Below are 23,010 nucleotides of genomic sequence, written 5' to 3'. Positions count from 1 at the left end.
GCAGTGTCCTCTTCATTTCTTACGAGGCTGGGCGATGGCCTCGTGCTGGCCGAGGATGATGCCAGATTGATTGACAGCCGCTTTGTAGACTAGGCTACGTAGGCCACATACGCCCAGGTAGTCTACGAATACGACAAACACCATCCACTGATGTTGGTCTGCGTAGCACTATCCAGGCCTACCAGCCTCGACGGCCTGTACCTCACCAACGCGAAGGGTGACTTCAAGTTCCGACATGTCGCCGGCTCTATCGACAGACAATTTGTCGACGAAGTGACCGAGCCATCCACGATTTCGAACAGCTGTACTATACCTCATAGTTCACTACACATGAACCCCTCGTCTCCGCGATCACGACCGGATCCGATAACAAGTCATGACCAGCTGCTGGTGCTCACTGATCACGGTGATGATGCCCTTGTTCAAGAACTGTCAGGAACTTCTTGCACACATGCACATGGGTTCTTGAAACGTGCGTGCGTTCTCGGGACATGTATAAGCACTACATATCAGCTTACCGCTTCTGGTGTTGGTAATACTCACGTTGCCATTGGCAGCGTTACCCAACCGAACGCAACTGGATATATAACACATATGCGGCTCTGCAACATATATATGTGTGCGTATAAAATTTTTACAAACCTTTAGCGTCATTTTGTAACGTGTCGCTCAGTAAAAAAAGTTACGCCACAGTAACCTTCCCGCCGCATGCTTCGCATAACATCGACACCCACGATACGTAGGTTCTGCCGAATTTTTTTTTAATGTTCCGTCATTGTTTCTCGCCTTTACGTGCTATTCGTGCTTCTCTACCCTGCCGTTGTAGCGAGAGGCCTAAAAACAAACAAACAAAAATGTAACCGACGTTTAACCTTGCACATAATCTTATTCGTTTTATAAACTAACTGAGTCAGCTAGGCAGTATAGCCTAAAGCTTAGATCACGGGAAACAACATATACAAAAAAAAGGAAGTAGAAGGTTTTTCGTATGTCCAGAGGTTTCATGCTGCACTTAACCCGACGGAATATCGTATAACGCTCATTATCGTGTCTTTTCATGTGTTCTTGCTTGAGTTGCTCTCCTTGTGGCTTGCTCGCCTCTGCATCACAAGACGCTGCTCTATATTTGGCAAACGCGTTAGATATCGGGTAACGTCTCACGCAATATTCACAAGAAATCTCTCTGAATTATTTTTAATACACTAAAGCTACACGATCTTATCGACAAACTATAAGACTTGCGTCTTTAATTATCTTAGCTCTTGATGAATTTCGTTGTTTTTGTTACCACGTAATAAGGACGAGGAATCTTTGATCACCATGTCTTGAGTAAACTTGTGACGAAGGTATCACGTGCATTAAAGAAAGAGGCGTACCTAACAATGTCATGAATATTACTGTTAGTTTTGCGTTAGATAAGCTATGTTGACTTCTAAAAACGAACAGTGAAAAAGCAAGCGCTTGTATCAATGAAACGAGACAAGTCTGTCGTAATAGGCCTTTTGTCTGCGCTGTTCACTTCAAGTTTCAGATTTTGAACATGCCTATTCATTCGTATATCCTGATAGGAAAGAAAAATGACAGTAGACGAATCATGCTCGAATTCCCAAAATTATTATTCGATAACTACCTGTATGAACCAGCCCCAGCCAATCACTGCATTGCACCTACTTAGAACCGCAGGCGGTCAAGCTGTAAAAAAAAAACAGACAAAAACATACCGCACATGGAAACGGGAGGCTTTTAACGCGATAGCGTTAAAGAGCTCGTATCGCAGAAATTCCGCCGTCGGCGTCGGGGCCGTTGGTTGTGAGCGAAAAATCATCATCTTGTCCGTGACCGAAAAATCGAAAAAGCTGCAAATAAAATAAATAATAAAAATGTTGGGTCCGAGTGAGAATCGAACCCAGGCCGTCTGCGTGGCAAGCGGGTGTTCTACCACACAGCCACGCCTCTGCTCGGAGCTGCACTGTAGTAACTTTCATTCTTCCCAAAAATACGCGTCCTGTATACAGTGTCACAGTACGAGATGTAATATCGCAGTAATATTGCGTGGTACAAGCGTACATTGCCATCGGGCGTCACACCATGTTAATATCATAACGACTTCGTGGTTTAAAGAGAGCCACCCATTACAAAAGGCACACACATTACTGCGCGTATTTCCTTAAGACCACGTAGTGGGTGCATCTCAACTTCGAAGTAGTTTCTCGCGCATAATTGCTCCTGGTTTAAAGCATCCTACCCATTACATAAGGCACACACCTTAGTGCGCGCATTCTGTTAAACACTCGTATAGTGTTCGAACTGCGCACTAGGAACAGAATATCGCTATCACGTTCAACTCTTAAAGGCGAAGCTTAAGTGTCCCCCAATTTTTTTCAGTTCGATCCCAATTTTTGTTTATATTTTCTGAAGCCGTGACAAATCACTAATGTGCATCGCTACGCCAAGCATATCGCTCAGCTGCAATCGACAGTGGAACGAAATAAAGAAGGAGAGGAACAAAGTTCGCAGAGGCCGCAAAATAGAAAGTTACTTCTTCCGTGACGACGAGAACAACTATGAAGCCAATTACTCGGAACCGTGCTTAGTCAGCGATGTGCGTACAAAAAAGGGAATAGGGTGAGGAAGGTCACTGCGAGGAAGGCTTTTGTACTTATTTCGAGAGCGACCGACCTCGATGCGGGCAAAAAAAAAATAAATAAAGGTCAAAGAAAAATTAAGCGAAAATGAGAGGAGAGTAGGGAGAGAATTGCACGCTCGGCTCACTTTCACTCGCTCTCTCGGCAACCGGCACCATTCGCACGCAATTTAAGCGCGAAACTGCACGCCCAGCGGCGACTAATGAACGCGAGGTGTTCCGGAAAACAATAAAAAAAGTTTCGAAGCGTTGCATAAGCGCGTTTCTCCTAAGTCATTCCCGACGTCTTTCTAACTTCTCCCTCTCTCTTTTACACACACCACACGTCTATCTTGCACACGGATCGAGCACTCCGTTATTCGTACGGGGTAAAACTGCGCGAGCCGGCCTTAATGGCCCGACCCCACGATCGACCCCTCCCTTCACCATCGCGGAACTTCTTTCCTCGTAACGTTCTTTCCCTCGGAAATCAGCCGAATCCGTAACACTGGCGAGTAGAGTTACACTAGGACACTGTTTTCAAGGCCCGCAGCCAAGAGTTAGAAAACACGCCACAGCCAGCACTTCTGCTCTCGCCTGTACCCACCGGCCTGTCAGCTCAAGTTTTCCCTTGTTCTTTCGTTGCGACGGCTGTCCAGTGTAGCGTAGCTCCAGCGCCAGCTCCGCATTCTTCGCATACTTTGAACCGCGGTGCTCCGGCTGCCTTGCATTGGCGCATTTTTCTGCTAATGACATCGGATACTAACACAGGATCTCCAATGAAAGGAGGAGAGAGACAGCGGTGTTTCTCTGGGTCGCGTCGTACCTATAGATTAGTGAATACACGAAGAGGATGGACTCCTGAAGCATCACTCGCTCGATACGAAAGAAGAATCGCACGGACAGATCTTGGCTTCGTGATGTGATGCGACTGTGACGTGCTTGATAAGTTGTTTTATTGCGATAGGAATTATATCAACAATCTCGACGGCTTTTTGCCGTCGTCGTCGCCGTCATGTTCCGTATAAAGTCCGAATCGATAACATCCCCCCTGCACATCGTATGTTCTACCCGCGGGTGGAAGCCCGCGAAAGTGGGCGACGAACGCGGCTGAAGCAGAAATGAAACGAGCCGGCCCATCTCCGTCGCAAGGAGGGCGCATACGATAACATCAGCCCGCGTGAGAGGCCTGCCGTCTACGGCTGCTCAAGCAGAGAGGAATCGCACCGTCCGTCTTGAAGGAACATGAAGGGAGGCCTGGAGAGGGGGTGGGGCTGTGTGGCTTGAGCAGCAACTGTGAACTTTGATTATAAGGGCGTGGTCTCGATTGCTAGCGCGCGCGCTACTCAGCAAGCATCAGCAAACGGCTCGTGTACCCTTCTACGTGCTGTGCTGTCAACGTGAAGGAACTGCACGAAAACGCTTCTCTCCTTGGTGCGGCCGTATTCTTTCACACCAGCGTTTTGTAGAGTTACGCGAAAACAGATCCAAAAGACTTAGCTGCTAGCCTAACTTCTTCAATAATGGATAGCGCAAATTCGAACAGGACAAAGAAGGAACAGAGATGCACAAGACAGACGCTACTTGCAAGTATATATAGTTGCAAGTAGCGCCAGTTTATGCATGTATGTTTACAAAAAATGTATGTCATTGCAGGACGCTAGAAACACTTGGGTACAGTGACAAGGACAGTAACATGTAGTAATGACTAAGCATCGTTTAGAAAAATGTTATTTACACTATGTACAGAGCATAAATATTGTGTTTAGAAAAAGTTTATATCGCTGGGAAGCGGCGCTCAGAAGCTCGGAGCTGAACGACCAGCTCTGGGCCGTCCGGCAGGCTGAAGATGCCGCCCGAGTTCAAGGACTCAGCGCCGCCATCTGAGGCCACCAAGACCAAACTGCCGGCCAAGTGTTAATAAAGTTTCTTCTCTCTCTCTCTCTCATCGTAGGATGCTACGAACATTTAGAAACAGTGTCCGTACAACGAGAACATTAACAGGTTCATAGAAAGCGTAAAGAGTTGTAACTGTTGTGGTCTCGAAAAACAGTTGCGTTCCATTTAAAAGGGGCATTGAAACTGTCACCGATTTTGAGAGCTAAATAGATATGCCATATTGAATCAATTTCGCTTCGATGCGCATGAAAAGTGGTGTTCTTTCGCTAGGCAGGTAGTAGTATGCTTATCTTATTCAAACACAACTAATGGCCCCCTTCTTTATTGACTACAGTAGAAAACGCGGTTGTATGGGTTGTATGTGCGTACACTGAAGTGCACCCGACACACAAGGGTACGCGGTAGCTTCGAGAGATCTACGGTGAGAGACACCATCAAAAGTGATGGTTGAGGATTGTGTTATATGTGTGGCGACACCGGCCCCTCTTTCAGGAAGGAGAGCCCTTAGGCGCCGCAAGTTCCAGCCGCGGAATCTGATATTTCCGCGACCGGAACTTGCGGCAGCTGAGGGTTCTCCTTCCCACTCAAAATAGTCGAAAATCAGAACAAGCAAGAAATGCGAGCCTCTTCTTGTGTGCACGCATTAGTACAAAGAGCCTAGCATTGGCGCTACTTCGGTACGCCACACCTCTATACATTGAACCACTGAAAGCATCAACGTTAAATGCTAAACCTATGTGGTAGGCATTACGTTGTGAAGGAACCCGCTCGACTACGTAAAGATTGTTAAGCGCACTTTTGTTATCACTTACAAATCGCAAAACGAGAGGCACAATCACCCACTGGCTACGTTAGGGCAAGCAGGCAGCTTATTGCCGCATATAGCACGGTGCACGCCCAGATCCCCACACTCTCCTCGGCAATTCCAATTGGAAACCCTCCACGCCGCTAGCAGAAAACCCGTGCGTCAACAAGCGGGTTGCAGAAGCCGTGTCGGTGAGAGTTTCGCGTTTTCAATAACTCGCCCCTCGCTCGAGGCCTATAAGTACACTTTGTCCAATCTCGGTGCGCACGTGTCGCGAGTTCCTACTACGCGTAGATTCGGTTACAGCAGCCTACGGGTGATTTCGCGGGCGCGTGCATATCTACGAGCACGAGAGCGTGAGCGAACCTCCCGACGAAGACGATCCTCCCTAATATCCCTACCCGGGGCGCTGGCTGCCAAGGGTGCTTGCCGTGGGAGGCCCTGGAAAAACGCTTGGTCGCGTATATCTCGTTTACTCAGACGACCGTGTGAGTCACGCAGTCATTTCCTAACCCCACGTCTACAATGCTCCACCGCTGGCGGGGTCTCCCCCCAATTCCTGACTATTCCTCTCTTTCCTCTCGCCTGTCTACTGTTTGGCCTCTTTCTCGGCCTCACATCTCTGTCCTGTGGACATCGCCGTGGTGCTACCGTGTTCCTCCATTCGCAAGATTTACTTCGTATTTATTCTCACCAATGCATGCGCGAGTGCAAGCGCCCCTAAGCTAATTTCCTGAAGGCCTGAACCATAGTGGTTTCTTTGCAACGAAGAAAAGAAAAACGAGATCACGAATGAAAAAGTTATAAAAAGAAGGAAGAGTAATCAGAATGAAGAGGAAGAAGATGGACAGCAATGTTCCCCGCTCTCCCGTCGACTTGTGCTCCGAACGTACCCCCCTCTATCGGTAGAGGGACAAAGTGATTGTCTGCCTCCTTTACAACGTTGCCCTCCCATTTCTCCCTCCTGTGCTGCCAGCCAGCATCAAAGCCCCGCGTTCACTGCTCGTCCGACCCGAGCGCGATGAGGCGGCATCCCCTTCTCCGCCGGCTCCCAGTACCGCGGCTCCCCATCACCGCCACAACGACGGCTGGCCAGCTCTAACATGGTTCGATAGCCTCGTCCCCCAGCCTCCCCCGACTGCGTGCTGTGCCGCTTGATGGCAGCCGCACTTTCGAGAAACGACGCTAAGCTGTATGGGCGCGCGGGGAACGCCGACAGACGAATGCCGAACACCGAGGCTCGTTATACGAAGCTATGAGAGCAACACGTTATGAGCTAGAAAGCTGGGACGCGGGATAGCGTAACAGGACGCACGTAAGCGTTTACGTGGGTTAATGGAGCTGTAAAATATTTCCTTAATTTCTTTCTTAAAATGCTCGCAAAATTAATTGGGAGGAACTTTCCCACAGTGCTTTGTGGTTCGCGAGAAGGAAAACTGCGATCCGTCCATCTGTGTGGCTTCTTGCTACACGAAGATGGATTGCAATTTTGCCTTTCGTATGTTTCTCGCGTGAACCCGAACATTTTGCATTAGTAACTGCTGTAAACACGTGATGAGGTGATCTAGCCGCTTACCCTGCTATAACAATATCCAGGAGTATCGCTTCAAGTCAGCGAATCTCGCTTTGTTAATATACCGCGAATGGAGCAAAGACAGCGAACCTTCCAGTCTCAAGCACCGTACCTTGGGTTCATAAGCGTTACTAGATCTTCAAAAACATTCGCTGAGATAACCCACGTGAATCTAATTTATCCTAACTACATTTACGGTGCTTCTCCGAATCCACACAAGTGGATATTGCAAAGTGTCGGATGCGAATAAGCTCATTTGAAAAGGGGCAAGCCAAAGCATATTTTACTACGAAGCTCTCAACAGTGCTTTAGAGTGTATATTCAAGATTTCTAAGTATCCTATGTCCCATACAGCTGCCTCAAAACGAGTTCGATACCCTTATAACCAACGCTATGATGCGCGCTTTAACTTAGGCAGGTTTATGGGGCACCAAAGTCCTGCAGTGCTGTCCAGTTCTTACACTGCAGTACTGACTAAACTGAAATCACTGCACGAATACCACAAAAATAAGTGCTCATACATGTTCCCTGTAGCTGTTTAAACAGAAGCAAGCGCGACTCGACTATATGACTGTGGCTGGTTTTGTCATTTATACTAGTTTATCGTCAAGAGGTTACTGACTCTCACGATCGAACACTATTTATACCCTGCATGGTTAGAGAGGCCTTCCGTGCGCTGTGCTGCAGCGCGGATTGTACGGCGTCAAGTACGGTGCGTCCCAACTCCCGAAACCCTGGCGGTCCTCTCCCCACTCCTAAGCCGAATGGCCGCGGGATAGCGCCACGCTGTGATCCGAAATCCGGTAGGAGCGCTATCCCACCGACGCTGCTAAATATTGATACCCGCGAAAGAAAAGTTTCATTTTTCTTTCAGAACAAAATGAACCATCACGACAATGGATGGAGGGAACAAAAGGCGCAAAACAAAGCGCCCCGTTTGTGCGACAAAAAGAAAATGAAATTGAAGAACACACGCACACATACGCAAGATACGAAGCTATTCTCTAAAGAAATGTTCAAAAAAAACCTTAAATCGCAAACGGAATGTGTCGCGCGAAGCGATGGGCGAACGTTAGTGATTGAGCACCAGAAGTAGCTTTGGAAAAGAGGAAACAGAAAACTGCTTCGAACGGCTGTCCTGCTCTGTTTTGTATCGTGTGCCTTTTAGGCGAATACATCTGACGCAAACGCCGTTTGACCTCTGGGCCTCATTGTGCCCCCGGATACTTATAACGGAGTGATCGAAGGCTACGGAATTGAATATAAACACCTCTACTATGCAATGTAATTCTATAAGCAGCAGTACAGACAATTTGACGGGTATTTCGGAGGTAACTGTACCTCGCTGCAAAAAAGGGATGATGACAAAGAGAGCAGGTATATTAGAGTGATTATTCCGTATCAGCAGTAGTAAGAATCGAGCATTGAGTCACGTCAGAAAATTTTACTGGCTCTACGTATAACATATTTTAATAGTTAACAGCATTTTAACTACCTGTCTTATTGCTCTGCCCCTCATCCAAGCATTATAGCTACAGTAATTTCAGCCGATAGACCATGCTCATATATTTATAAGAAACGAAAGGAATAAACCAAAGCAAAGCAAAGTGTGAAGTCGTTCCTGTAGAACAAAACACGGTTATCTATAAATAAGGTCTGCATTTAACTTTGTGATGCATTTCGTTTGATCTATGAAATCCTGTTTTTTTTCTGTTCGAACAGCACAATTTTTTTCTAGCTCTTTAGAGGACGCGCTTAAAAAAAAATCATCGCTTTCAGAGTTCGCCGTTTCTTTCTTCTTACACAAAACAAATTAAAGAAGATACGTGTTTTTTTATTGTGCAGCGAGTTCCTTTTTCTATTGATAATTCAAAACCTGTCAGTGGCAATTTTGAAATTTACGAAGCGCTTTGGCTTCGTGCCCATTCTTTTCGTAGAACTCAATTAGTCTTGATTCCGGCATTTCCCCGGAGAGTAATAACCTCTGCGCTTATGATGCACCAATGTAGGCGCGCACAGGGAGAGTGATTTGTTTCACTAAAGAAAAAAAAAAAAAGAAAGAGATATACATTCTGCAAAAGCGGCGCTTATGTCTCGTCCAACTTCTTCAAAAAGAAAAAGAAGAGTGAAGGAGGAATGAAACGTACCAGAATTATTTTAATCTTCTCGAGAAAGCCCTGAGCAGCGATTATTATTATTTTTTCACTGTTTCGAATTTTTCGTGTTCTTTCATTAGAAAAAAAAACATGCCAGCAAAGCAACATTTCTCGGTGCAGAAAAACGGCCTTTCTTGAGGGATGCCTTAAATGAGTAATAACATCATTGTGTCCGATTTCGAAGCGGCATCGCTAATACGCATCGATGCTACTACAATTTATAATTTATTTTATCTTTACGTCAAATAACTGTTGTAGGTTACAAGTTCAGCGAAGTTTCGTGTTATTATAAGGTCTTTATATTACAAATCGTGCTTTGTACTTTTAGCCGGTGATATATTTTACCAATGTGTCGCTGTTATAATTCAATCGGTTCCTCGCAGTGCCTGTTGCTGTACTGAAAGAATCGTGAACCTTGTCACCGCTTCGACAAGTTGCAGGTGTGTCAATTATAAATTGTACAAATCGTGCGAATGCTGTAGTGCATTTTTTAGCAGTGCGGGAGAGGGCACCAACAAGAGCCTGCCGGGTCCCTGAAAGCATCCGACGAAGTTTTTTCTGCAACGTCTATCTATCTATCTATCTATCTATCTATCTATCTATCTATCTATCTATCTATCTATCTATCTATCTATCTATCTATCTATCTATCTATCTATCTATCTATCTATCTATCTATCTATCTATCTATCTATCTATCTATCTATCTATCTATCTATCTATCTATCTATCTATCTATCTATCTATCTATCTATCTATCTATCTATCTATCTATCTATCTATCTATCTATCTATCTATCTATCTATCTATCTATCTATCTATCTATCTATCTATCTATCTATCTATCTATCTATCTATCTATCTATCTATCTATCTATCTATCTATCTATCTATCTATCTATCTATCTATCTATCTATCTATCTATCTATCTATCCGCCTACGTCTGGACTTGTAATATAACAAAATTGGCATAGCGGAACATCAGTGTATGACGAACAAGATTCACTCGTCATGACATAATTAACGCAAAACGCCCGTCGCGTACGTCATGAAATCCTTTCCCTCAGTCACGTGTGGCACATGCCCGCATACCACAGTTCATGTTGTGCGGGTATGTGCCACAGGTGATTGACAGCCTCAATCAACACATAAACGTCGAACATGGACATCGAAACGCAAGGCAAGTGAGGGAGCCGAAGGCAGAACACGCCAGGACGGCGCTCGACAGTCATCCACTCGTCCACGTGGTCCGCCAGAATGACGCAGTGTTCTCTACATTTCATTTGCAGCTGGTCGATGACCTCATGCTGACCGAGGATGCCGTCAGATTGATTGAGAGCCGCTTTGTGACACGCGAAGAAGCCGCCGCTAAGTGCACTGACGGCATGCGGCTATACTACAGCAATGCGAACGTCGACCGCTATAACACACGTTGCGTCGACGATGCGGACAACGTGTTATGCCATCCCGCATGCGATAACATAACTGGCTGTAAGAACGAGCAGGTAGACAGGGATACCCTGACCAAAGTGGCCAACGTGAACGCAAGCGACATGGTTAGCCTGCCGGCCTCAATTTACCTGAGCATCGGCAAGCTGTACATGATCCCGGCGAACATCAACGTAAGCGACGGCCTCGGTAATGAAAACATGGGAAGCTTGCGGTACATCGAACGTCATGAACACGACAACCTCTCGCGACTGTGGCTTGAATTTCCAACATCAACGGTGGGCATTGTCGTCCCAGCCAGGACGAAGTACATCCCTACCTCACACCATCAATAGAATAGAAATGAGTGCCCGTGGGCCTGCGAACCAGCACAACCACGACATACGCCATAGAGTTATCTCGTGTAAGAGGGCACAGTTTCCCCTTGCGCAAGCAAACACCATAACTATATATAAGTCACAAAGGGCCACATGCGCCCAGGTAGTCGGGCGGCGTGGCGTGTTTCCATATCCTGAGGAGTGAAACAACGGAACTATACCGGTTGCTGTCGCATGGGGGAGAGTCACGTGACCTGAGCAGAAACGTCACGTGTGACGTCGTTGGTAGAGCGGCACGTCGCTGTCGGCTCTGGTTCTGGCAGTAATGATGCTGGCAAAACAGTGAGAACCGCCAAGCGGCACGGCGTAGGTTACTGGCTCCCCACTCACGCTGCCCAAGCGCTTACACAGGCAAAAAAGCGCTATGCAACGCCATGCGGAACCTTTCATGCGGGCCACAAGCCTGCCCGAAATTTTGTAAACAGTCTAGTCTAGGTATGTGTGTGTGCGGTTATCAGTAGAGACTGGATTTTTGGCAAAGGCCTATTTTGTTCCTTGCGCTCCTATCGTGTCACTTTAATATATGAGCATGAATTAGATGTTAAGAAAGGCTTTTATAGTGTTTTTATAGTGCCTATAAATGCCTATTTTGACTTTTGTGCCTAAATGCTCACAAATGCCTATAAACGCCTATTTTCAAAATTGGCGCTTGTATTAACACCATTTAGCCTCAAGTTGGGCTCCCGGGAGCAGTTTGAGACCGTTAGTCATGCTACCACGCAGCACTGACTGTTCGGAACTATGGGGTTCAACCTAGTCCTGTAGTTCAACCAACTCCCGGAAACAACAGCTAGCAGCCGTGAAGTGGGACACCCACATTCACCGCCGCAGAGACATGGCGTGCGCGGTTCGCGAATGCGAGACCGTGGAGCAGGAAGGAGAGTGAAGAGCAAAAAAAAAAAAAAAGAAAGGAAAATATGATGTGCATGGGACTTTTGTTTTTGTAAGTTAACTTGTAAGGTGTTCACTGCATCAGCGTAGCCAGAAATTTTTTTTCCGAAGGGAGGGGGGGTGGGTGGATTTCAACCATACTCTATATATGTTCGTGAGTGCGCTTGTATGCATGCGTGCATATATACGCATGCAAAACTGAAAAGTTTCAGGGGGGGGGGTGTTGAACCCCTCTCCCCCCTGGCTACGCCAGTGATTCGCTGGCAGGGGAGAAATTGGCTCTACGCAATTCGACCCGGACAATAGGAGGAATCCTTCCCTTCTGGTGTTTTAGCGATCTGGCTATCTGCTCGTGCTCTGCCCTTCTCAGTCATGCCGAGAAGACACCCAGGAGTGTGTTGATTCGACAGTGGCACCTTCACTCGCCATGCAGAACACGAGAGAGACCGTTTTCTGCGAACCGTGCGGGACAAAGCACATTGCACGTCTAAGTTCAACTGTTTAACGCCTTTGTGCCATCTTAAGCAATAACATTTTTGTTTTCCTTTCGTAGACAGAGCTCGCGCACGTTTTCGTTTCGAATTGTTTGCATTTATGTGAAAATTTATTGTGCCTATATTTACTGTTTTTTAAACCTAAAACGTTGTTCTTCCTGCATATTTTTGGCGCCTAAAACGAGCTTTTGATTGCCTAAAAATCCCGCCTGTAGTTATCTGTGTATAAAATAGCCAGACAAACATCTCCAGCTTTTCATTAAAACGTTTCTCTCTCTCTCTTTCCTTTCGTTTAAATTGTATTGTGGTGGTGTGACGTCACACGCGATGTTTGCGCTCAGGTCACGTGATCCTACCCACATGTCACGGCGACCGGAAGTTCCGTTTTTCACTCCTTAGGATACGCAAACACGTGCGGCGTAGGATTAAATGAAGTGAAGGAGCATGGAAATGTCTGTGTACCGAAGTGGTCTTGCTGCCTAAGGTGAGATTACTCGGATATCGCGAATAAATAGGTCTCCGTTTTGATGTCTGCTTGAACTTAGGTCGAAGTGTGATGATCATGATATCAAGAACAAGAGAAGCAGTTCACTAAAAATTGCTCAAATAAACAGCTCTCCTGTTACTCACTTGAATGAACTCGTGGTGTCTTCTTGAATACAGCTTGCGCAGAACGCTTGTCAGTAAGATTTTACTGGAAAAATAGTATTTATTCATGCCATCACTCAATAATTGCGGTCACAATCGCCGGCTATCGCAGTCAGGCTACACCACATGGCTAAAAATATTGTACGAGTGCTTGGCGTCTGATATGCGTACCGAATTGGCTGTCTCTATCGCTTGAACCTTCCCGCTGGTACACACTTGACCAATGGCTGTGGTCAGCTGCACGCGAAACACGCACGTGTTCGCCATATGTTCTGTTTTAAATGCGGAGTCCCGCGGAAGCTAGCTAAACGGAGCAACGCCTGCTTTCGTTCTAGCTTCCCGCTGAGGTTAACGAACACCGCATCCAGCGTTTCACAGAAGAGCGATTCTCTGGGTTTTGTGCGTGAATATTTGTGAGCATGTGCAAAGTGATCCCTTGCCCCCCCCCCCCCTCACCTTTTTTTTTTTTTTTTTTTTGCCTTCCTAGCACTTAGGCCACACAAGTACGCTTTAGCTCATGAACCGTACTGGCTAAAGTGGACCCGCGAAAGCTCGTCGCATTAAAAATGGCCACCACTGCTTTCCGGACCGGACGACTTTAACGAGAAACGACCAGCAGGGGGGGAGTGCATGCTTGCGACCGCTCGGAATGCGAGTTAAGTGAGATGAGTCACTTCCCGTCAGCCAAGCCCCAGCTCCATAACCGAGAACCAAAAAGAACGCGTGAGGTCGACGTCCCATGCTCTCTGAAATGCCTCCCGAGCACCTAGACCCGACCGCAGAAGCCTACGCTTCCGGGTAAGCACAAACATTACGAACGACGGAGCAAGCGAAAGAACGGGAATATATTTTCTTTTGGGAGCTGGACTCTTTTCATCCGCAGCTCCCTTTCATGGGTAAGTTATCCACATAGTCTATCACACACACACACACACACACACACACACACACACACACACACACACACACACACACACACACACACACACACACACACACACACACACACACACACACACACACACACACACACACACACACACTCGAAGCTGTAGCCCTGCACAACTTACGGGACCCATTGCAGTCGTATATACACAAGCAACAGCTGGTGGGTAGACACGGTACGAACACCGTACTGTACAGTGGCGCGGCTGCAGGAGGCAATAATAGGCCATTCTGTAGTATGCGGCCACACAATGCACGCGACAGCTCGCCGCGAACCACAAGCCGATTAAAGGGCGTGGCGTATATTTGCGGCGCTGGTGTCGCTATTGGTGGTGTATACGTCATGCACAAACACCGCTCATCGGCACCTCTGAGGTACGCTGCGCACATCTGGGGTTTAATAATAAAAAATAAAAAAAGAAAAAGAGCAGAACAGCAAATGAATAAATACCGCAACGTAGCATGCGGCGCGCTAATTTGGACAGAACACGAAGTTTTGGGCGCGGTTTGGTTCCTCCGTAATCACGGCTTCGCGGCGGCGGTTCAAAAGGGCTCCCATCTGCCACCAGGGGAGGCCATGGTTGCAGTGAAAATTTTTTGCTCTTTACCAAGTTTGATTTTTCTAGCATTTCGCGCTGCTTTCTTTGCTTGTCCAATCTTTTTTCGCACGGTACCGAGCAAGCTCAAAGCGCTTCACTCCCGCGGCGATAATTTGCCGGCCCAGTAATTAACGCCCGGCAACAGTTTTATAAAATGAAGAAGAAAATAACTGAAAAAAGAAGAAAATAACTGTTACAGCTGGGCGCGTGTTCGGGCTATGTACAACCCGTTCGAATGGCGGAACGGCGATAGCATAACTAATTGTGTTTACTCGACTACCACTTTTGATTACGAGCAAATGAAGAAAACGATTTCTCGTATCGTTATTGAGGGTTCGTCTTAGAAGGACAACGCCCTCGAGCTCACGATTCTTAGGCACGGCAGCTCAAGACGATGACGCGTTTAGATGCGAAGGACACAACGCTTCATCAAGCAACGCCTCTTCGACAAGTTCTTTGTGTACCCGAGTCAGGCAAAGCTGCACTTGGAAGACGAGTGGGCTGGAGTCAGCTCCATAGTAATAAACGTCGAAGCATGTCATTCACTTAGTTCTCCCACTTCTCAACAGACAAATACAAAAATAAGTAAATAACAGCGACTGATATGTTATGTCTCAGCCTTGCTTATGCTTGTGCGTATAGTTGTATATAATTCCATACAGCATGTAAAGTATTGCTGCTGGGGAGCCTGCTATCTCTATAAGAATGTTATGTAAAAACACATACATAATAACACAAAGCAAAGAACCAAACAGACATAAAATGTGTAAATAATCACAGCCGTTACCGACTGCTTATTACAAACTAGTATGCACACCGAATAACGAGAAGACAGGGACTTGAGGATGAATTGGGAAAAAGCTTCTAATACTACCAAGTATAATGTGCAACGGGCACTTTGTAACACCCTTCTCTCATAGAATGGCGGGCATTTAAAATCATGTCTCATCTGGAAACAATCCGTGAACATTGCGGAAAAGTCACAGTTTCGCCGCAAGGGTGAAGCAATGAATGCGATAGCAACAAATTGGAATGTCACGCGAAGAACGGCAAGCAGCTCAAAACGTGCAGCGCGCTGCTCAGGCACTAGGGATGCACCGAAAGAACACACACAAGACGAGCGCGAACTAGCAACGTTCACAGCTCGACACTTAAAGCGCGCTGCTCAAACACAAAGAAGCACGCACGAAACGAACGCACAGGTATACACAGGGCAAGCGCTAACTAACAACTGTCACAGTTGTTACTTCTTTGTGTTTGAGCAGCGGTCTCCTTTCGCAAACGCGGCTGTTGCTGCGAGCGAAGTGACCTTCATGCGCTCTGCAACCTCAACGCGAAATTGTCGGGGAAAGTACAAGATGTGCAAAACGGCCCCATCACGAGATAAGCGCGCGCGCACGGGCGACCACGCCCTGTACGAGCAAAGTACAGGTACAAGGCGCGCGCGCGCATCGCAACTCTGGTCAAAACGAGCGGGATGACGACCTCTCAAGCGTGCCCTTCGCGCCATCCCGCTAGTAATGCAGAGAACACGCTGATATGCCTCCTAGCTCTGCGTACCACCAGGATAAATGGCGCCCCGTTAGTATGCCGAAGGACGTACGCTCCGTGGCCGAGCCGTCTAACGCAGCGCGCTGTGAAGCGAAGGGTCGCATGTTCGAATCCGCGCTTCGGAAAATATTTTTTAATTATTTTTCTTTATGGCTTGTATATACATATAGGGGACATGACGGTGACGACTAAAACCAGCCGAGAGTGTCCATATAAGTGCTATCGCAATAAAAGCAATGGGGCTGGTAGCATAAACACTTGTCAAATGTAGACAATCGTCGCATAAACAAAAGTTACGCAATTACGGATGTTGATCTCTTACAATGCTGCAATGCAATAAAATATTTGTTAGCGGCGTAGAACACACCAAAGAACACTAACAGCAGTGACATAAAGCAGGACTTCGCATTTCTCATTAGTCCTGGTAGGGCACCTATTAATTAAAATGCTATTGTTTTGCATTGCTCTTGTTTCTTAAGTGACATGTCACCATTACGTTCGAGGTTTAAGCTTCTAAGTGGAATGATGCTGCATGAGAGGGAGACTCTCCTTTTTTATGTTCTGGTGACGAGGCAAAATATTCAAAAGTAGGTTGGACCTCCGCGTGGGGATATTCTGACCTGAAGTGCCAACCATCGTGTTTTTCTTTCCTTGTGTAGTCGGGTCGTACCAGACCGAGCGGCGCGGACCGGTGTTCTTACACGAGCCTCCACGACGCGTGGACTTCTCCAACTCGACGGGTGCCACGGTGGCGTGCTCAGCGACGGGTTCGCCCGAACCTCGCGTCACCTGGACGTCGGCCGACGGCACGCCAATGGAGGACGTGCGAGGACTGAGATACGCGCGCCCAAACGGCTCGCTGGTGCTGCCGCCGTTCCGAGCCGAGGATTACCGACAAGACGTGCACGCAACCGTGTACCGGTGCGCCGCTTCAAACCCTGTCGGCGCCATCGTCAGCAGGGACGTCCACGTCAGGGCAGGTGAGCGGCTGTGCCACGTAACGCTGTTTCTTGCGTTATCGCCTTCAATGGGATCTTACGTGCGGCAGGAGGAGACTAAAGGTTTGAGACAGCACAGAATAGAAGAGACATAGGGCTTCGTGGAGCAGCTTGTCAAGATTTCTCGCGACATGATTGTAGAAAACACGAAGCACTTAAATCGCTTGTGCAGAAACGAAGGTTTTAAACAGCACAAAAAAAAGGATTTTAGCTCGATAAATTAAGCTTTGGTTGCTATACGGCAAAAAAAAATTGGTCAGCTGCGTGACGTAAAGGACACAACTTTCTGAGCTGTTCAGCAGCAGCTAATATTTCTAAGCATATTAACAAATATTGCGTCGCGAGCCAGAAGGAAATCATTAACAGATGCCACTCTATGAATACGAACCCTCACTGCGAAAACAAATATTGGGGGACGCTTAAGCTTCGCCTTTAAGAGTTGAACGCGATAGCGATTTCCTGCCACTAGTGCGCACTTCGAACACTACGAGTGTTTAACAGAATGCGCGCACCAAAGTGTGTGTCTTATGTAATGGGTAGCATGCTTTAAACCAGGAGCAATTATGCGCGAGAAACTTTTTCGAAGTTGCGATCCACCCACTACGTGGTCTTAAGGGAATACGCGCAGTAATGTGTGTGCCTTTTGTAATGGGTGGCTGTCTTTAAGCCACCAAGTCGTTATGATGTTGACATGGTGTGACGCTCGAGGGAAATGTACGCTCGTACCACACAATGTTACTGCGATATTACATCTCGTACTGTGACACCTGTATACAGGACGCGTTTGTTTGCGAAGCATGACAGTTGCTTTCAGTGCAGTTCCAAGCAGGAGCGTGGCTGTGTGGTAGAACACCTGCTTGCCACGCAGACGGCCTGGGTTCGATTCTCACTCGGACCCAACATTTTTATTACTTATTTTATTTGCAGCTTTTTCGATTTTTCGGTCACGGACAAGATGATGATTTTTCGCTCACAACCAACGGGGCCGACACCGACGGCGGAATTTCTGCGATACGAGCTCTTTAACGCTATCGCGTTAATATATTAGGAGCTGGCTCGCCAGGTTCTTGTGCTGGGGCGAAGTCCCGCGCCGTACGCATAACCTTAGTTCCAGAGGCGATCGTTACAGGCGTAGCTCGCGCGAAAGAGAAGTCTTCTTCCTCTTGTTCTTCGAGCGCCTTGATGATGATAATAACGCAGGCAAAACCACATATAGCATAGCCAACTGTAGCATGCGGTGCTCGCTCCACTCCGGCAGTGCGCTTCGATACTAGACAGTTATAGTTTAGCGGGTTTAGCGGAATAGCGGGATCAAAATGCGCATGCGCAGTACGCTAAACGAACCGTAGCGTTTACCGTATGCACACTATTTTTCAGGTTTAGCGTTACCGTGTTTGCGTGGTTAACGTAGTGTCCGTAAAACATGGCGGCGGGTTTGGACGCCCGTTTCGAACTGAATTTAGCGTTGATGTGGACGGATCCACTTCTTTCGTATCAAACGACTGTGCGAAATGGCTTCGCTTGCCTTCAGGTAGCTTCGACGACAGAGTATTACGGATAACTTAGCGTAGTTCTTAAGATCGCTTCCCATTTCGAACGTCCCTAGGGCAACTAGAATATCGGTGTAAACAATTTTGCAACATGAAAATTTTCGCTTTTGGTGCGTACTTCATATTTACTTACTTTTATTGTCACTAAAAAAAGTAGTCATATTGCTGCGTGCGGGGATACAGGCGAGCATTCTCGGTTCTGTTCGTTTCACTTTCTTTAACGCATTCACCCTTCGCTAGGTGGCTCCACCGTCCCACCTTGGGCACAGAAACGCTATCCCGCTAAACTAAAACACGCTTTCCGTAACCAACGTTTGCGGCACGGTAACGCTATTCCCTTAATCCCTGCTATCGCGCTAACGCTAAACTATAACTGTTTACAAATAACATGAACGAAGAAGACAATGCGGCGGAGCGGAGGCCTCGCAAGACAGCAGCAACGCGGGCTTCGCCGAGATACAACAACCCCGAGATACAAGCCCGCGAAGCCGAAGCAGCGCGGAAGAAGCGGCAAGAGAACCTCGAAGAGGTACGGGCGCGCGATGCAGCGGCCAAGCGCCGAAAGCGGTCGCTACCTGAAGTTGATGGCGCCGACGCGCTCTTCAAGTGCGATTTCCTCGACCACACGTTCGGCCACAGCTGCAAGGGCTGCGACCGCTTGTGTTTTGACAACAACCTGACCACAATCGCTACTATAACAACGTGTGATGTCTGTATATGACAGTAGAGGAACTGTACCGATCATTCACGGTTTACCCGATTATCTTCGAGCCAGCTCCTCAATCATCATTCCCTTCGTGGATATGGCGTGATCTTTTTTTTTTGCGGGATGAAAAGCGCTGGCGCGGTAAGGAAAGGCTTTACACTGTGTCTTGCTTCACCGCCCCTACGGCACTATAAACAAGCAAAAATACAGCGCGCATGAATCCACCAGCCATCTCGGTTCACCCTTAGCATTCGTACCGGCACAATTTTGTACCCAACATACAGTGAGTGGGTCGCGTTTTCCCTCAGCAGCACGGACACCGGTAGAGAAGAGGAGACGTGCTCTTTGCTCCCCTGGTACGCTTTTGATTATGTGATCTTCAGCTCCGGATCTGCGGCAATACTGCGCGCGGTCTTAGTACATATACATCAAACACTTTACGCTGCATAATAATAGTAACGATGATAATGATAATAATAACAAGTAGGTATTTCTCGCGAATAAGACTCCGCTGTCGGCACTGATGAGTGAGCCTTGCGCGGCTTATGAAGAGCGCAACTTGATCACGCAGCTCGGACGCTTACGAAGCCGCCCCTTAAGCCGGGATTAAGCCGCCTACGCGCCTTCGCCGATGTTGCAAAGTTCATTAAGGCCCCATCCAGGCTCTGGCAGCAGTAAGCATTTTAAGATATTTTGTGTCTCAGCTCCAGCAACCGACGTTAATGAAGCATAGTGTTGGGCGTTGCCGAATCCAAGACATCATTATCAGGAACACCATAAGTAGGAGACTCCTGCATGATTTCGGCCACCTTGGGGGCTTGTTTCTTTGATTTTTGTTTCCATCAAAACTGAGCCGCCGTGCCCAGGAATCGGACCTGCCTCCGTGCTTAGCACTGCAGCGCCATAGCTACTAAACTACACCGCAGCGGGTAACAACTGATGCTCAGTACGTCTACGCCTCTACTGAATGAGGTTTTTCATAACAAATTAAGTTTTTCCGATGTAGCAGCGCGGTTGACGGTGTTATTAAGTAATCTGTATTGAGACTGTGACTTTGACGCCCTTCATTCCTTCTTCCTTTCCATCGCTCTCTGCGTCGTCCTCAATTTAAGTTGAACCCTCTTTGTAAGTATCCAGGTTTCTGCTCCGTAGGTAAGTACCGGTAAGATGCAGCTGTTATATACGTTCCTCTTGAGGGATAGTGGTAGACTACCATTCATGATTTGATAATGCTTGCCGAATGAGCCCCATCCTATCCTTATGATAGGTGCAACCTTAAGAGACAGGAAGAGAGCAGAGTGGGTCAGGGAACAAACGGGGGTTAAGGATATCATAGTTTAAATCAAGAAGAAGAAATGGATATGGGCCGGGCACGTAGCACGTCGGCAGGATAACCGGGGGTCATTAAGGGTAACTGACTGGATTCCAAGAAATGGCAAACGCGTCAGGGCGAGACAGAAAATTAGGTGGGTAGATGAGATTAAGAAGTTTGTAGGTATAACGCGGCAGCAGAAAGCACAGGACCGGGTTGATTGGCGGAACATGGGAGAGGCCTTTGGCCTGCAGTGGGCGTAGACAGGCTGATGATGATTCCTTCTTCCACAAAGGAATTCATGCTATGGTGACGTGTAATACACCATCGGTTGTTACTAGCGTCGTGACCTCGTGTTTTATTTCGCTAAACATAAATATCTGCGGATGATTCTTGTAAGTGCACGTCCGAAGTGCTAAAGTATATGGCAGCACTAGCGTGCTTAAGTCTGATAAAAAGAAACGAACGTGGTTTTGCCGAAGCTTGAGCCATGGAGAAATGACAACCATACTTATACAAGCTGCGCGGTCCAAAGAGCGTGATCGCTCCTGCACGTGCCGCAAAGCCACATATTATGTACACGCAAGTTCTGAGTGCACCTGTACCTCGGCAAATTAAGAATGTATAAGCTAAAGGCGCAGCAGCTCGTCGGGAAAAATTCATGAGTGTCTGCGAAGACGCGAGATGCGCTGCGAATAATCCATTGGATCGGCGCAGCCGAGGTCTCTGGGAAAGCAGGGAGCTCCATCTCGGAGTTTTTCGCGGAGCCATTCAATCAATCTGCAGTCGGCTTACAGCACGAGGCTGGATTATGAGAAAGCGCAAATAAAACATAAAAAAAAGAAGACGCTAAAGCTTCTTGTTTAGACTGACAATTCAGGTTGCTTCGCGGGTGATGCAAGGAAATGCCGACGCAAGAGTAACTTGACGCTTTCGGCTTCGTATTCACCGGCTCCAACGTCTATAACCTTATCCCTTTCGCGTAGCTTTCTGTGAAGTGTGGGTCGAAGCAGAAGGCAGTTTTAGTGTTTTAGCGGGCAGCTCTTGTTCCGTGTCACAACCGCCCAGCCCCCAAGCGGCTGCTCATACTCAAAATTCTCAAACATGAGAGCGTTCGAGGAATGTTATGTCAGCTCGGCTATCGCAGTTACTTAACGTATTGCGTCGTCATAGACATAGTCAGAGGCTCTGCTCAGCCCTGCAGTCTAATAATAAAATCTGGAGTCTTACGTACCAAAACCACGATATGATTAGGAGGCACGCCTTAGTGGAGGGCTCCGAAAATTTCGACCATCTGAAGTCTCTTTAACATGCACTAACATCGCACAGTACAGGGGTCTCTGTCATTTCGCCTGAATTGAAATGCGACCGCAGCGGCCGGGACCGAACGCGCGACAGTCTACCGCGCCGCAGAGCAGCACAATTAATTAGTACGGATGCATAATGAAATCTGTTATTTAAACCAAACCAAAACTGTCCCTTTATGCAGAGTTATGTGATACCATTTTCTACGAGTAATAGTGGCGGGAAATAGGAGACAAGAAGCCTATAGTCGGTTGCGAGCTAAGAAGGATTAAAAGGCCGCTTCGCAGCAGTGGTGCCAAGCCTGAAGGAAGTGCGGTGCTCTTCGGTTTTCTCTTTCTTTCCTCCTCTTTTTCCGTTTTTTTTTCTTTTTTTCCTCTCTTTATATTTATTTCTTCATTTCTCTATATATATTTCTTTCTCTGTCTTGCTCTTTCTATCTCTCATCCCATTTCACCCCTTCTTTCTCTGTCTTTGTAATTCTCGCTCGCTTCCTCTTTTTTCTATTTTTTTTTTCGTGGTTTTGCCGGGCTCCTAAGGTGCTCCGCATTCATCATCATCAGGGCGCTCGAAGAACAAGAAAAAGAAGACTTCTCCTTGGCGCGAGCGCGCCTCTCAATATGTATACAGATGGCTATGCTATTCGTGGTTTTGCCTGCGTTACGCCAAGCTACAACAGCATACGATGACAGCATGCGACAGCCCGGCCCCTTAATGCTACGCACTTATTAAACACAAGCTCCACGCACAGTCATCAATTTCTCAACCAGAGAAAATTTGCATACACATCCCATCTAAATACATTCGCTCAATTTCGTGGCGTCAAGCACTAATACCGTGTTTCAGATAGTTGGTGTTACCATATAGACGCATGTTCGTGCCACTGGTTTCAAGCCGAAAACTTAAACGTCATGGCAAATTTCATCAGAGATTCTTACATCACTTCTAAACGTCATATTTTGGTTACGAACAACGAACGTTTAGTTTACAATAGGCATGACATTTACATTAGCACAGAAGAAGTACTTGCGGTTCGTAAGAAAACCAGCTTGCTCGACTCTCTGACATGGTGACTGACAAGCGCGCCATGGTCAGAAGACTTAAGTCTGATGGAGAAGGTCTTGACAAGG

General features: G+C 47.1%; 1 protein-coding gene across 4 annotated transcripts in view; it reads left to right on the top strand.

Moving 5' to 3' along the window:
• The window catches only part of LOC119382793 (Down syndrome cell adhesion molecule-like protein Dscam2), a 277,145-nt gene that overhangs the window by 54,594 nt on the left and 199,541 nt on the right, over nt 1–23,010 (top strand). For all 4 annotated transcript variants that reach the window (XM_037650646.2, XM_037650644.2, XM_037650645.2 and 1 more), the window contains exon 2: nt 16,672–16,992. In XM_037650646.2, the coding sequence (XP_037506574.1) occupies nt 16,672–16,992 (321 nt within the window). The remainder of the gene's footprint in view (nt 1–16,671; nt 16,993–23,010) is intronic.

Source organism: Rhipicephalus sanguineus, chromosome 2 (assembly GCF_013339695.2).
Source record: "Rhipicephalus sanguineus isolate Rsan-2018 chromosome 2, BIME_Rsan_1.4, whole genome shotgun sequence".
NCBI lineage: Eukaryota > Metazoa > Arthropoda > Arachnida > Ixodida > Ixodidae > Rhipicephalus > Rhipicephalus sanguineus.
This window is presented reverse-complemented; position numbering and strand designations above follow the sequence as displayed.